At 34.1% G+C, this 16,733-nt stretch overlaps 2 protein-coding genes across 4 annotated transcripts; one reads left to right on the top strand and one right to left on the bottom strand.

The window, feature by feature from the left end:
- The first annotated feature begins 710 nt into the window (after positions 1–710).
- On the top strand, positions 711–7,477 carry LOC142987340 (glycerophosphocholine phosphodiesterase GPCPD1-like). 2 transcript variants are annotated; one of them, XM_076136039.1, is made up of 8 exons: positions 711–836; positions 912–1,959; positions 2,201–2,426; positions 2,650–2,859; positions 3,485–3,607; positions 3,685–3,819; positions 5,057–5,203; positions 6,209–7,477. In XM_076136039.1, exons 2-8 carry the CDS (start codon positions 974–976, stop codon positions 6,581–6,583), a joined length of 2,202 nt encoding a protein of 733 aa, XP_075992154.1. In that variant the 5' UTR covers positions 711–836; positions 912–973; the 3' UTR covers positions 6,584–7,477. The 2 variants fall into 2 exon arrangements, with proteins under 2 accessions (XP_075992154.1, XP_075992153.1); XM_076136038.1 differs by lacking the exon at positions 711–836 and having other exon boundaries at positions 890–1,959.
- Positions 7,478–8,828: 1,351 nt separating this feature from the next.
- LOC142987338 (uncharacterized) lies at positions 8,829–14,942 on the bottom strand. 2 transcript variants are annotated; one of them, XM_076136035.1, is made up of 5 exons: positions 14,368–14,942; positions 14,173–14,288; positions 13,573–14,085; positions 11,568–11,826; positions 11,346–11,485 (listed from the first exon to the last, which is right to left on the bottom strand). In XM_076136035.1, exons 1-4 carry the CDS (start codon positions 14,684–14,686, stop codon positions 11,587–11,589), a joined length of 1,188 nt encoding a protein of 395 aa, XP_075992150.1. In that variant the 5' UTR covers positions 14,687–14,942; the 3' UTR covers positions 11,346–11,485; positions 11,568–11,586. The 2 variants fall into 2 exon arrangements, with proteins under 2 accessions (XP_075992151.1, XP_075992150.1); XM_076136036.1 differs by lacking the exon at positions 11,568–11,826 and having other exon boundaries at positions 8,829–11,485.
- Between the last annotated feature and the right edge of the window lie 1,791 nt (positions 14,943–16,733).

The raw sequence follows: 16,733 nt of genomic DNA, 5'->3' as shown, positions 1-16,733 counted from the left end.
TTCGATGTTGGTTCTATGAGTATGAATGCTCGTCAGTGGTCAGAGGTGTGGTGGACAGCGGTGATCTGTTGTTTATGTCGTCTGAGACCCGGCACTTATTATCCTAATGAGGTTAATAAGTGCGTCAAAAACTCTTTATTCAGTTCAGCACAAAAATATGTGTATCACATGTCTGTCCAGAGCACAAACATAAAAATTAATGAAGACAAAAAAGACAAAAAAAAACACGCAATGTTTCGACAAACGATGCTTGCCGTTGTAGTTTTATTGCGTAAATATGTTTCGTAACTTTTTTTAGTCTTTTAGAACGCAAAATCATTGAGTAGGTACCTATATGAATGCCAGATTAGATACCTAGATAGGAAAGAAAAAAAGGAAAAATATTATTAGACCTTCAAGTTGTGTTATGTGAATGTGTTATGTCTTAAAAACAACTTTAATAATGATTAGAATATGATTTAATTTTAGTTTTAGATTTACTTATGTTTAATGTAGGCCTATACCTAATATTTGCAAGTCAGCTCAATGACAAAATATGTGATTCTATATTACTTTGATAACCAACTCATGTATACCATATTTTCTGCGCATAAACATAATTAGAATTTTGATATTTATTGAAATATTATTTATATCCTTTGAAATGTATAAAAATACTGGCATGATTTCTGGACATTTTAAAGACTGTCAATGTCAATTCGATATCTTGTCTTGTCATTAGCGTCTGTCAATGTTTACCAAATGTCAAAAATCATATAGATTCATATTGTTACGGTATTCGGGTGTACGTTCAAAACAGATTTGGGAATTATGTCTACATAATTATTAATATTCCGGTGTGTGTTCTACATTTATTTTTAAATCCTTTGTTTGATGTGTTTCTAACAAGATGCAACGTTGGTTTTTTTTAGAAGACCGTAAGCGATCAAAACATAAACCACCCAAAAAGCCTTCCGTTAAAAAACTAGAAACAATGGCTGAAACATTAACGCAACAATGGGTATTTACTGTAGCTGCTCCAGGAGCTGGACCAAAAGAGAAGGTCTTCATTACGGGTAGTATTCCAGAACTGGGTGAGTGGGATTATAAAAAGTTAGTGGTTCTCGAACATCAAGAAGGATCAAATTTGTGGTCGAAAGCCGTCACAATACCTAACACCTGTGATGTATTATATCGTTATGGAATAGGAATTATAAATGCGGATAATAACGACATTGTAATTCGCTCGTGGGAAACTAGCTTAAAGCCAAGGATTCTGAAAGAATCTGTATTAGTTCCATATACTGACACATATGGTGAATACGATGGTAAACCATCACCAGTTACTACTGGGTGGCTTACAACACAAACATTACTGCAGTTTAAATTTGTCAATAATCCTCTGAAGTTGAAGACTCGTTTATCAGAAAAACCTATGCAGATCAAAGTAACTCCAGTGAAACTATCATTTGAAAATGAAGCACAAGTGGATGAGACATCACTGAGCACTGATACAATGGACACAGAGACACCATCTTGGATACTTGTGGAGGTCTCAACACTTAGTAATGATCCATCTCTTTGTCTGCCAAAACCCCAGGAACAGTTTGGAAGAGAATATAAGCCTAATGATGTGTTCATAGTAAACATAACAGTTCCGGATGCTAAAGCTCTAGCTTATTTGATAGATTTTTATTCCTACAGTAGTCGGGCTTCATCTGAAGACCCCCCATGTCATGTGGGCTATACTTATGTGTTACCAAATATGTTCAAACCCTCTGAGGGTGTTTTGGAGTTACCTGTCACATGCAATGTTAAGCATCGCCCATTGGGCACTATAAATATTGAATATTTACTTGTTAATTCTATGTCTGAGAATCTTAATACATTTGAAGTTTCATATGCTAAGTATTGGGATCCAAATTGGACTGGTTTAGAAGTAGGACATAGAGGATTGGGTGCTAGTTTTAAAACCAAGGAGTGAGTATTGTTTGTATTATTATGATATGGTGTAAATTAATGATAGTTGATTACCATGCCCCTTATTAACATCTCTAACATAAGTAGTTATTAAGAGTAAAATTTTCAGTTTGGTCTTTGCTCATGTAATAAAAATACTATAGATTTTGACACCTTTTATGAAAAGTAACAAGATCTCTATTTAGTATCCAATCAAAATAAAAGCTGGCAATTCTTCTTGATAATACATGATCCTTTTCAGAGGAAATGCTATTCGTGAAAATACAATAGCTTCCCTTAAAAAAGCAGCTGCAAGTGGTGCAGACTTGCTAGAGTTTGATGTTCAGCTGAGCAAAGATATGGTACCGGTTATTTACCATGACTTTCATGTGTGTATATCAATGAAAAGAAAGAAGGAGGTTGAATTTGCAGAAATGTTAGAATTGCCTGTCAAGGATTTGACATTGGAACACCTACAAAAACTCAAGGTATATTTACACAGACCCAAAATGTTTACAGCTGACTTGTTTATTAATTTGTTTGGTGAATTACTTGTTTGTTGGCTATTTTACTTAAAAATAGTGGGTATTGTTATATTGTAGTAGGTATGGACCACACAGGTAGGATTAATATATTATTATGTAAAATAGTATTTTGTCAGTCTGTATTTTAACAATAAATAATGTATAATTGTATAATTCTTCTTTATAGGTTTATCACTTAGTTGAAGGTCGCAACCACGAGATATTATTCTTTGATGAAGATTTAGAGGAGCATCAACCTTTCCCCACATTAGAACATACTCTCAAGTCCATAGATGAACATGTTGGCTTCAATGTTGAGTTGAAGTGGACGATGGAGTTGAAAGATGGCACCTTCGAATTGAACAATCCTTTTGATATGAATACTTATGTTGACAAGGTATGTATGTGCTAATATTATTTTTAATACAAAAATCTTTTCCTGTAGGGGACTACATTTTCATCTTAAATAATAATAATGTCCTCCTAGCCGATACACGGCTACGGCGGTCAGTTTCATTGAAACTGGCCATTTGTGCAGGACTTTGTTTATAGTGTCCAAGTGTGTGCACAATACACAGGTACACTCTCTATTCCATCACTCTCATAGTTTGGTGGGACGGATAACCGACACGACCAGTGAGAGGTCAGGCGCAGGACCGACGGCTTTACGTGCTCGCCAAGGCACGGAGGTCTTCGACCTCAACTTCCTAACTCCGGGCAATCTCTAAGAAATTCTTAACAGAAAATCTCAGAAAAGACTTTTTGGCCCGACCCAGGATTCGAACCCGAGACCTCTCGCACCGCAGTTGATTATACTACCGACTACACCACAGAGGCTTCATCTTAAATAAATGATATAGTATAATAATATAGTATAAATATAGATTAAAAACAACAGAAAAATTTTATCTAAACCTAACATCTGTTGCTATTAAAATTTGCCAAAATATTTACTCAAATCTAACATCATCTACAAGTTGATTATGTTATAGAGTTAAATGAAGCATTTATATTTGTTGTAGGTCCTAGAAGTTGTTCTAAAACATGCAGGCGAGCGTCGTATCGTATTTTCGTGTTTCAATCCAGATATCTGCACTATGGTGAGAATGAAGCAGAATAAATACCCAGTCATGTTTTTAACTGTTGTAAGTAAAATCTCTATTTCTAATATTTTTGTCTATAAATTCTGTTTGATTTGATTTGCTATTTGTTGTATCTTCAGGGTATCACTGAAAAATATGAGCCGTATCGTGATCCCAGATGTTCCTCTATACCAGCTGCCGTTCAGAGTGCAGTCAGCACCGACATATTAGGCATAGTTGTACACACAGAAGACCTACTCAGAGATCCCACACAGGTAAATATTACTTTTATCACTAATATTTTACATAATATTATCACAGCTATGAGGTAAATACATGATACAATATGTTACTTATAAGATAAATAAGTATTACTATCAGAATCGATCTATCATATGGCGATAAAACTGCCCACAGTTGTTACTAAGCTTCGCGATTAAGCCGTCAATAGTACCGAGACTATATTATTTTTATATTGGATGTTAGCAAACACAGCTTTCGTTTCTCATAATTTACTCTCGAAATCAATAGATAAGCCACATGTAGCGATTATGTCGCGATGGCCTCGAAACGTATCTGTTTATAAATCGCACGTTCACGTGACTTGCTCTCAATGTCAACTAATGTTCCGTAATTTATTGAGATTCTATTGACTGCGTCATAATTGTTATTGCGAATAATTATTATTCCTGCGATTTGTATTTCGCAATCATGTTTACTACAAAGATAGCGAAGCCACATAAGAAGGCGCGTCGATTCCCTTTTTTTTCCCTTCTACGTGAATTTAGTTAAAAACGGCAGGGCTTTATTTTAAAAAACTAATCTAAAAATCAAGGCAATCAGACAATTTTTAAAATAAAGTCTTAATGATGTTCTTATAAACCAATTCATACCCACGCAATTATTTTGCGCAATGGTAATTACTAAAAAAAAAAGTTTAATTACTACTGCACAAGTTCTAGATAGTAGCTACAAACAGTTAAATTAATTACTAACACAATTAAAAACAAAACCTTTGAACAATAGCGTACTTTGCAACTTTTTTTTGCAGTTATTATTGTTATGAACGCATATCATGCAGCATTAGCTAGCATACACATATTTTGTTGTCTACAGTTAAAGCTTAGGCACAGAGGTATTGTCTATTATTATCCCAACCTTGTTGTTACAGTATAAATAGATGTCTTGATGAGTCGTCGACTTTTTTATGATATGCACAGCGCAGTGGTCAAAATAGTTGCCGGTCACTGCCGCTATGCCAAGTAGGAAATCAGATTCCCACAAATCAACAAAAAATATATAATAGTTCTCTTTTTTTTATAACAAAGAAAGTTCCGCGTTTAATTAGTTCAGCAAAATTCTTGCTAAACTACTTGTTTACGCTATCAGTTTGTAAACAGTTGGTATGCATGACGTTCATGCAGTTCATTGAACTGAAGGTTTATTGACACCGAGTAGGTGACCTACATTGTCTATATTATCGTTGTTTCAACTACATGTGTTTTTTCTCAGGTAAAACTGGCGACAGACGCAGGTCTAGTGATATTCTGTTGGGGTGACGACAACAATGATAAGAATACAATTAAGAAGCTGAAGACTATGGGGTTGCATGCCGTGATATACGACAAGCTTGACCAATACACCACTAAGGAAGTCAAGGTACTGTTTGCATGTCAGAGAGCCGTAATGTATAGAGCTAATGAAATCAAACGATGACCTTGATCAAATCCCTCTTGAATTAAATTTCTAGAGGGATATACCTACTTAGTTGAATTAATAGCAATGTTGTAACCTTTTCATTTACAATATGACTTTGATAGGGGCAAGCCCAATGCTATATACCCGCCTCGGTAAAGAATTCGCAGATATGTACGGGTCATCGTTTTGAAATTCCCGACGTATTTAGATTTACGTATAAAGATATGATTGTATCCAGTTATATAATCGTAGTATATGTAACAGTGCCGGGAACCATAATTGGGACACACCCCTTGCTTGTACGGGAAGTATTCATTTAGAATTTGCAATGCAATTGAGCTCGTTGCTGTTTGATTCATTGTATCCTGTTTCTCTTATCAGTATCTGTTAAACGCTCAGTAGCTCGATTCTCTACTACTATCGACTATCGACAACCGACCTGTCATCGAGAAATTTTGTATGAAAATGTGATCAGCGCCTCTAACGGGTGTCGTAGGAAATATTTTGGCAGTACATTCTAAATGTCAAAATTTCGATACTCGACAGTACCGACTGTACAGAATCACGCTACAGCAGAAGGCACGAATAGCTTAGGTATATACCTAATATCGTGACTCGGTTACACGCAGGGAAGTAAAATCTTAAGTGTTTATTTTAATGGTCTACTGCAAAAACATTACGGCTCGCTAATTAGTTTTTGTTTTATTTCACTCTTTGTTCAGATGATTTTTAAAAGTGCTTTAATTAGTTACAATTGTATACGGGTTTGATATATTTATGATATGATATAAACGATTCAGCCATTTAAGCTTATTTAGACGTATGAGTAGAATGTTAGTATTTTTTGGACATTTGAACCCGTAAACAATACGTAAATAATTAGCAATCTCATTTTATCAGCTTGTGTTACATTAAATTTAAATGACCTAAACATGAAGACTGATTAGTTACTGTGACAATAAACAGGAGAGCATATTCTTGATGGAGGCGCGTGAATCGCAGCGAGAACTAATGCGATTGGCAACAGTCGAGAACTTGCCGCTCAGTGGCGCTTCATCACAGACGGCCACAGCAGCTGGAACTGCAACCACGCCGTACCTAGACCTCCTCAACGTCCGCAAAATTATCAACGACAACTCCACCGCCACCTCTCTGGAGTCCCTCGCCTGTTCTATCGATTTAAGAGACGAAGCCTCCGATAAAAACCTCAAACGTAGTCGCGACATCATTGCAGCCATAGATACAGAATCACAATTAAAAGAACAAGTAAACACGTTTAAAGGTATATTCCCTGTAGACGAATGTTCTAAGGCGCGTCGTAAAAAATCACGTAACGATTAACGACTTTCAATAGGTAATGTAATGTAATTCCGAAAACAGAGGCTGTAATCAAAAAAGTCTTAATTGTGTTATACATTTGCTCAATTTATTTTTTGTTTAAGAGTTACAATATTAAAATTAATCATAATAGACTCTATTTTTATTATTTGCATAGTTTAAAACAAGAATGGCAATATCAGGGCACTGTTCTATTTTTCTACATTATAAAACAAAATTGAATTACATACTTGGTTTTCTATGAGATAGAGCAACAATTGTAGCTGTTATGAAACACAAGTAGTTTATAATTTGTAGTATTATTTAGAAACATTCTTATTAAGTAAAAACGATAACGTTTTTTTATAAATTATGTACATATTGGTATAGTATTAATAAAATATCAGAGACATACCAGCTTCAATTTGCAAAAAATTTAAAAATATACTTTTTAAGATATCTTAAATAATTAAAGTTTTAGTAAAAATGTGTTAACCGAATTCTAAACAGGCAAAGATTACATTTCGGTAATAAAAATATAACTTCAATCACACCGGTTTCTCAACATATTATTATATCATAGGAATCAAATTCGGGTACGTTAAATATCTCAAACAAAAGAAACTGGTAAAAAAGTTTAAATCATTATTTTCTAATTAATTTCACTAATAAACCATCATCTTATTTGTATGATTTTTATTATCTGGAGCTAACGAATTACCACCTTCAATAATCAAGTTTTATTTTGATGCTTTCTGTGATATTTAGTTATTATTAAAAAAATCCGTAAGTTAATAAACGTAAAACAAACTAAGATTATAAACCATGTATTAAAAATAAAACTAATTATTTGTATTTTACCATGTCATTATTTTTTTATTTTAAATAAATTGTTTTTTTGTGATCTTAGAAACACGTTTTATTTTTAAACACAACCTTTCTACCCACAGAATAAAAACAGTTTTCAGCAAGATCTATAAACTTCGACATTATTGTCTTTGATTAAATATAAGTTCTTTTATAACATGTCTGTGCGGAAAGGACCTAGCTGGGTCGTCAAACTGAGGTACCTGCTTCCAATTAGTGCTTTATCCAGTGCTTATTGATTAGTTACACTTTTCTACAGACCTGCTTCATCATAAAGTGCATGAAAGTAATTTCATATGCTAATTTTTTATACCTATTGTACGAATACGACACAATCATATAAAATCATTTACAATGCACTAAAACAATGGAAATTAAGCCTCTTGCTTCTCTTTCAACAAGTTACTTGTCAAATAAAAATATATTTCTCATAATGCGTGTCATTTAGGCCCTGCGAAGGACAAACCATAAAGTACTTTTTGTCCTTCATGATACATCTCTTACCACCCTGTGGCATTTAGTACACAACGTTCATATTAAAATTATCGCTTTCTCTCATTTTGATCATTATTATAGTTCAGTGGCATCCAAACTGTTCTGTGCCCTGTGCACACCAGGTCGACCACTGATAACAGTTGTAATGTATAAGGTTCGCGAATATAGATACCTAAGCATACCTATGTAATTAAAAACGAAAGTAAATGAAGTTTCATGTTAATAAATAAACGTGTACCTAATGATTTATTTATAGCATATATTCTACCCCTGTCCACATCCGCCTTGATAGTAAAATGTCTCCACGAAACAAGAATTTCTGGTGCCTATAACACACAAGTTTTGAAAATCTATCAATATCAGAAACGTAAGTCTATTTGTTACGCTTTCATGGCGGAAACACGGAACCTATTTTGATGTAATTTTCCACTGGGATAGTCGAAGACAATCAAGCATAGGCTACTTATTCATTTTAATGTCCTCCTAGCCGTTACGGCTACGGCGGTCAGTTTAATTGAAATTGGCCATCTGTGCAGGACTTTGTTTATAGTGTCCAAGTGTGTGCACAATACACAGGTACACTCTCTATTCCATCACTCTCATAGTCTGGTGACCGGCGACCGACGGCTTAACGTGCTCTCCGAGGCACGGAGGTCTTCGACCTCAACTTCCCAACTCCGGGCAATCTCTAAGAAATTCTTAACAGAAAATCTCAGAAAAGACTTTGGGCCCGACCCAGGATTCGAACCCGAGACCTCTCGCACGGCAGCCGCATAATACTACCGACCGCGCCACAGAGGCACTTATTCATACAGGTCTGCTAGTTGTCTTTCTGTTTAACGACATTACCTGTTTTATGGAGGTTTCTTTACACTATGGGAACATATTAGAAAAATAAAACACCGTTTTAAATAAAAATAAAATGAATATATTCAACATCGCTACATAAAAATAATATGTATAAGTAATGGATTTCTACAACTAAGTATATAGGTTCTTAAAATACTTAGGACGGAATGTTTTATAATAATCACAACTTTGCGAATACTTAGTAGGTACATATAATATTATTATTACATTGTATGTAATTATAACCAAAGTCCGTATGACTTTATCAGCCTTTCGTTTATATTGTATGCAGATATTAGTTTATACATAATAACTCTAATTAGTAATCAATACGTACGATATGTACTTATACTGCAGACATATATTAAGTTTACAATGTATGTTACAGCGCAATGTACCCGCGCAACTTCGCACATAAGAGAGAATGGGTCATAACTTTCCCCGTTATTGTAACATTTTTTACTGGTACTCTGCTCCTATTGGTCGTAGCGTGATGATATATAGCCTTTCTCGATAAATGGGCTATGTAACACAGAAATATTTTTTCACATCGGACCAGTAGTTGCTGAGATTAGCGCGTTCAAACAAACTCTTCAGCTTTACAATATTAGTATAGATATATATATATATATATATATATATATATGTATGTATTCTGTAGTCCTTTGGGTAACATAACTTTATATTATTACAAGTTTCTTATTCTAATTATGGCTATGTTTTCAATTTGATACAATATAACCACTTTAGAATATTTCTCTCAATTTTACCTCCGACATTTTGAGCTTTGGTCCTTAATATGAAAACAATGTAAGGTTTGGGAATATACCGAATGATTGTGCCGCTGTAGTTGACTAGTCTAAACGATTGTGATTACATTAGGGTCGCCAACACATATAAGACGAAATAGAGTAGGTATTTATGATTTAGAGGAAGTAAATAAAGGGTACGGACTTATAGCATGGAGAATAATTTAGGAATAGATACAATAAACTTTTTGTTATATAGTAGAGTACTCTATAAGTAGATTATACATGATTTAGAGTACAATACTCTAATTTAGAGTGTGGTTGGCAACCCTAGATTACATTCTTATCATTTACTATAACATTGAATTTTGAACAAAGCCCTTCAGATCTGATTTATAATACTTTTTTACTTGAAAAGACAATAAAAGTTTACAAATAAACCAATTATATATTGGGTAAGTATTGTTCAAAATGAAAAGTGACGCTATGATGCCTTACACATTGAATCAAACAAAGTAAATATAATAAATAGATACGCTTAATCCTACTAACAAGAAAAAATATACAAAAATAATCCTTGTCATTTCTCCAGATAAGATTCCAATAAATCTATGTGTTTTTCTGTACAACAGTAAAAGCTTATATGTATGGCCACTCAACATAAATACGGTAAAATGTAGGTAATTATTGCTAAATTTAAATTAAAAAGATTCACTTCAACACATAAGATTCTGATTGTTATCGTGACCTAACTAATTATGTTTTAAGACATTGAAACGCAACATTTTATTTTGTGCGAATATATTTCTTAAAGTTGTATAATTTGTTGATGGTCATATTGTTGTCTCCATCAAGCATATTATTTTTTTATCTTAGTATATACATTTTTTGTTGTAATAATTCGTTATTAAAAAACGTTAGATAACTTATTTCTATAACATACAATGTGGAATAATTAAACAGATAAAATAAATATAAAATCAATAGGTACGTGTTTTAGCTGGATTATGGACGGAAGATATATTATCTAACTGCAGCATTTTTAATACACACTTTAAGTACAAAATTATATATACATATAAATGACACACAACTCCATCTAATTTATTACACAAGGGCGTTGTACCCTAACTTCTCCTGGAATGTTTTAAGCTAAGAACCTTAGGTTCGATATTGAAATGAGGATGATATAAACTGCAATAATTTTAAGAACTTTGGACACAATGAGAAAAAATCATCGCTACTATAAAATGTTTTGTAAGAATATACATATGTACGTAATATTAACAACTCAGATCGATAAAAAAGTAAACCTATTACAAAATACGATGAGACAAAAAAATGTCTAGAATTGACTGCCTCAGAGTGTAAGCTCAGCCTACAAACATATGATATTCAATAAAACGCTTATTGCCTACTAGCAAACAATCTAATTTTTTAAATATAACACATCCAGTGATCAATTGCCAATTGAATCGCCTTTCTCAGGCGTGCTTTACTTTAGGCTGGCTTTCGGCTATTTAAGTATACTTTCTTACTGGTCTGAGTTTATCAGGTTAGTTAATGAAATAATCATAGGATATGTTACATATTGCCTGTATAAGTGTAATATAATTCTAATAAACTAAAGTTACAATAATTAAGTACGTTAAGTTTCTAATTGTAATGATACTGATATTGTTAAGGACGGAAATATATTAATACATTTCATATAGCTGCTAAGTTAGAAATGATATGACTATATATTAAGTAGTTAATAAATTTGGACATTTTGATTAGGTAATGTAAAATACTTAGCGATACCTGCGGGGGGTTTCACTTTCAGGTGCTCTTCTATAAACTGGCATGGACAAACGTATTTCTCGCCGTGTCGTCCAGGCACAGTGCTGCAGAGATTTAATCTGTTTTTAACAGCGTATGCTCCCCATCGTCCTGCATACCGCAAAAAGAGAAGATGCCCCCGTTCCTGTGAAAGATTAGATATTAAACAAGCTTAGCCAATTAGTGAAGTAGTAGGTAGGTAAACAGTAACAAATCTATAAACTTGCCGAAGATGAAGTGATTTGGTCAATCTAGCCCACGGCGCCTGAGCCAATCGTTGCAGAGCGGGCAACATGCGCGCATATCCCTGGGCTCTTTGTTCCGCAATACTTCCTCAACATACTGACAAGGGCAGAGTGCCTGTGTTAAATGTCGCGGAGCAGCGGGGTTGCCGCCTTCCTCATCAAGAGTCCAGTCGAGGCGACGGCGCAGGAAGTCTTTGCCCCACCGCTGCAGGTATCGGAGGTACACTTGCTCTGCCACACCCTGCACATTCGTATGCCTTACTTACCCACCTTATACTACATTCACCATTAATACTACTAATGTTAAGAGTATTCAATGTTTGATTAAAACCTGTACATATACCACTACTACTATCTACTTATAGTACTTATAATCTATCTAAGTTTACATGGTGCTTACGATTATTCTAGAAGATTATGATTATGTGGTAGTTCACAAAAAAGAAATTCCTGTTATTTAATAGATAATTCCATCACTGTCTAACAATTGGCCTTCTGTGGAAAATTATGAATAGCCCAACAAAAATTGAAAAAAAAAAAGAAATTGTACGACATGGAATCGAACCGCAAATATTATGGTAGGCAACCGCATATGCTCTACGGGTCAGTTTGAGTTTTTACATGGTTTCATCTAACTATAATATAGTTGAAGAACGTCGTCGTACTATTATACCTACATATATACTACGACCAACTTAAAGCGTGAGGCCTAATAAAAAGGCACAGACTTAATTAGCATATTTTAATTTCAAATAAGAACAATTCTTGTTAAATACAGATTAAGTCTCATTGAGACACAAATTCTTATGCAAATGAATGGGAAATGCAATGTTAAATAAATGCAAGAATATACTTTCACAATGCATGAATGTATGCCATTACCTATGTATGACCAGTCGATCATTAAAATGCTAGAGGTGTAAAAAGTGCCGTCTATTGTTAGATACAAGATAGGGTTGCCATCTTGAAAATATCTTAACCAGGACAAGAACAATATCGAGATTATTAGCCTTAATTTCGTATTTTTATGGGATAATTTAAAAAATACCAAGCAATTTTATTTCAAATATATTTGACTAAGTACCTTTGTGCACATTTTTCTTATTTTCTCGATAGCAAAAAGCGGTAAAGCAAAACATATCGAGAAAATTTACAACTTTAAGTTTAAAGTTATTAGAGATTTTATATGATGTGTTGCAAAACAAGTTGAATCAAATAAGAACAGATGGTACAGATAGCAATAAATATGATTGCATCACTTCTAAGAAAATATGTTATCATAGTCATTGTCATTACAAACTCCAAGGAAAATCCAAAATATAACAGGAAAAAATCTATTTGCTATGAAACTATACTGTTTCCACTTTGATAATCTATTTACTAGGTATGTTAGTATCTATTGTCAAAATGCAATGAATATCAAGCATCTTAAGAATATAAGTCAAAATATATTATATACAAATAAAAATACCATCACATGTCATGCCAAAGTAAATGCATTAAACAAATTAATAAATAGCACATTTTTTTAACCAAACCAGTTCTTAGATTTTTAATGAGCAAATGACAACATTACACAACCATTTTTAGATAAAAGTTCCCATATTATTATTATGTTGAATAAATGATTAAACATGAGTGAGGTTTTTCTAAGTAATTATGAGTCATTACAGATATTGGCTGTATTTTCACCACATCAGAATGCTCAGGTTTGGATCGAAAACTTCCTATAATAATCGAAAAAATAATGCACACCAATACCAAACTTACTTTGTGTACCACCACCAATATCATAATAGTTGTACAAATATGGAAAATAACTTGCTTGAACTAGAATAATGTGCAACTGTCAGAAATTAACAAACAGCTCCTTTTGGTGAGTAGACTAACCACCACCATTTCTTCATCAATGCAATATTAGCAATAAATCAATCTTATATCATAACAAGGTATTAGGTACCTATAAACAATGTTTCAATAGACATACCTGTTTCCGAGACAGCCTAGTAGATTGTGATCCTTGAATGACAATATCATTTGAAGGTACATCAAGCCTTTGCTCCCACCCCTGCATGATAGTTTTGCCCTCTTCACTCTCAATAAACTGTTGTATATGTGTAATGCAAGGTCCAGAATCAAAATATATAAAGCAGAGATTCACTTTGTGACATGATATTTTTCCTCTGTCGTCTAAAGCTAATATCAATTTATGTTTATTGAGCAACTTGTTAACTCTGGCTAAACATTGCTCCAGTCCCTTTGACAGTCTCAGTTTTATCCACATGCACAAAAATATTGCTGCAGCATTTAAAATCAGCCATAGCACACCAAGTGAAAACAACATTAGGCCAGTCAGTCCAGAAAATAGTAGTGCCAATAGCACAAGGAATGCAAGTGTTATCCAACAAACAAGTACACGCTTGTAGCATATGTTGTATAATGTAAAACGAGCATCATTTATAAGTAGTTCCATTGCATGAACATACTCCTCCACAGTGAGCTGGAATTGGAAGTAAACCCATTAAGCATAAAACATCTGCAACAACTTAACTTGACAACTATATTGGTAGAACCAGTTTAAACTTACTGTTAAACCCTGTGCCATTAACTCTTCAGGCACTAGTTCTGGTCGAAAATGGGCTGCTGTAACCCAGGGCCATTTAGTATTCACAGGCAGTAGTGTAACGATGATATCACCATTGGCTGGAATTTGGTAATAGTTTATGTCATTTCAGATATGATACTACAAATGCTTATTTAATTCATTATACTGTGTACTTACCAAAGCCTTGACGGACGTTAATGAATTCGACATTTTTAGATAACGTCCCCAAAGTAGGTTCTACACTTTTGTCTCCTCTTTCCAGATTGATATGTACAGTTTCAGTTTTGAGTACAGCGGGTGGTTCACTGGGAGCTGATGTACTCGCTCCCGCTCCCGCACCCAGGGGTATATTTCGCGGTATTTCTGTTTCTGGTGGAACTGTCGTTTGTGGCGACTCGTCGTCGAATTTCACCCATTGTTTTCGAACTTTTTCTGGATTCACACTACCATTTAACTCGTTCGCTTCAGACTCACTTTGAAATCCCGCATTACTCATATTTTTATTTATTTGTGAGTTCTCGCCAAAGGACTTGTTTTATTTACACAACACACATAGAGCTTATCAGTGTAGTATACGAAACTATAAAAAATATAATTTACAAAACTTGGAGATAGATATTTAATGATATGGAAAATTGTCCTATTGAGTGATAAATTTTAATATAGGTAAACTGGAATGGAATTGGAAAATCAAGAACACTATGACAGACGACAGGTGTTATGTCATGACAAATGACAAGTTACCTGCATGATACGCACGTCACTTTGTCTATGGACTCATTCAACTCTATGGTATTAAAATACTGGTGCCGCTTGTCCAACCTCGAGAATACCATTCAACAGAATCATTTCAGGCTTAGATAGAATTAGTACAGAGTCACGCGCGATCCAGTCCTCGATTTGTCCGAAGAGTACCGTGTTTGATGTTATTTCAAGCATCGCAAAACATATAAAACCTATAACAGCAATAACCGCAGCGCCGCGTGTGGTGGGTTCGAATTCCGCCTGGGACAAATCTTGATAAGTATTTGTTCTGAGCCTGGATGTGTTTAGAAGTATATAAGTAAGTTTATCAGTTATTAGCTGACCCCATAAACCTTGTATCGCCTAACAGTAGAATTTTAGTAAATCACAATCTTTCTTGCTTCTTTTTTAAAATTTTATTCTCCGTAAGAACCATCCACGAGGTACCTACTTAAAGGAATATGATAAAAAAAGAATTCAAATTTTGAAATCGCTCCATACGTTCATTCATGCTATCGTGACCAAGAGAAATAGGGTATCATTTTTAAATATATACATTTTGTTACTATAGTTCAAGCTCTACATACCTAGTTTGGAATCAAATGACCGTGTGAGTGTTCAATGACTAACTTTTGTAAGTGTTTCACTTTTGCAGTCATGAACCTAGGAATGGCACGTTTGCTATTATTATACCACATAATATATGGCTGTGAAAGATGCAGTTCTAAGGGCCAACGAGACAAACAACAGCTAATTAAGAATAATAGACAGTTGAGCCATGGGTACGAAACATCAGTGTTGCACCTATAGTATCTGCTCATGTAGTTTGAATCTATATACTAGCTAAACGAAAATATGAAATTAAAATTGCTTGGAAGCTTATATTTCAAGTTTTAAGCCCCTGTTACACTACCAAACATAGGGGGACCTAAAGGGCTATTTGGCCTTTTTAATCTACCTACAATATACGTACTGTGTGTACGGTGAGTGGTGAGTTCAGCCATCCAGTGAATTCTACATAGAGTCAGTAGAAATAAAGACTGAAAGAGAAGAAGAAAGACGAGACTGTGATCTAGAGTTTGAAGTGTGCTGTTTCACGCGAAGTAATAACTATTCTGAAAGTTTTAGCTGTCTCTTGTTACCTACATTTTTATAAATAACATAGGATAACTCTATCTCTTCCGTATGTACAGAGATACCTACATCTACCTAACCATTGCAAACCCGTCAATCACCTAAAACTATCATATCGCCATCTATGGGAACAATTAAAAATTATGTAGGTATACAAATATATTTTTGTGCAGAAATTAACGGTAAATTAACGGTGATTGTAATTCTACAAAAAACTGCAAGGGATTTTTGTCTAAATATTCAATATATTTAAAAAAATCTGAAATGTGTTATCTAGGTAGTAATAATAATTATGTAGATTAAAATAATCGGGGATTATCGAAGCCCAAATGTTAAAGTACCGAACCTCAACTGAAATCACAGGTTCATAAAATTGAGAAGTTTAGGGCTGCCAAATTATGGATAGGCACGTTTTGGATTCGCGAATAGACTCTGAGATTAGATTTCGAGTCTATGGCTTAGTCTATTAATTATTCTGTTCAGATTCGAACCCACGACCTTGCAATCACAGATCAATGTATTAACAATTGGGCATTGTATTCAGCTTTTAAACGATAATATGTATATCCAATCGAGTTCATTTTATGCAAGATAGCATTACCTACCTAATAGTACCTAAGTATTTCAATCATTTCTAAAAGGCCGACTTGATAAACCTTTCAGGA

The sequence above is a fragment of the Anticarsia gemmatalis genome, chromosome 3 (assembly GCF_050436995.1).
Source record: "Anticarsia gemmatalis isolate Benzon Research Colony breed Stoneville strain chromosome 3, ilAntGemm2 primary, whole genome shotgun sequence".
NCBI lineage: Eukaryota > Metazoa > Arthropoda > Insecta > Lepidoptera > Erebidae > Anticarsia > Anticarsia gemmatalis.
The sequence above is the reverse complement of the archived record's forward strand: the minus strand, read 5'-3'. Positions and strand labels throughout refer to the sequence as shown.

What these genes read in the sequence shown, in the direction of transcription:
- LOC142987340 (XM_076136038.1), top strand. Translation starts at nt 890, where the DNA reads ATGCAACGTTGGTTTTTTTTAGAAGACCGTAAGCGATCAAAACATAAA. An exon ending in AACACCTACAAAAACTCAAG is followed by an intron (nt 2,427 to 2,649) that starts GTATATTTACAC and finishes TCTTCTTTATAG; the next exon opens with GTTTATCACTTAGTTGAAGG. An exon ending in CAGTCATGTTTTTAACTGTT is followed by an intron (nt 3,608 to 3,684) that starts GTAAGTAAAATC and finishes TTGTATCTTCAG; the next exon opens with GGTATCACTGAAAAATATGA.
- LOC142987338 (XM_076136035.1), bottom strand. Translation starts at nt 14,686, where the DNA reads ATGAGTAATGCGGGATTTCAAAGTGAGTCTGAAGCGAACGAGTTAAAT. An exon ending in TAATGGCACAGGGTTTAACA is followed by an intron (nt 14,086 to 14,172) that starts GTAAGTTTAAAC and finishes TTCCAATTCCAG; the next exon opens with CTCACTGTGGAGGAGTATGT. An exon ending in CTAGGCTGTCTCGGAAACAG is followed by an intron (nt 11,827 to 13,572) that starts GTATGTCTATTG and finishes ACGAATGTGCAG; the next exon opens with GGTGTGGCAGAGCAAGTGTA.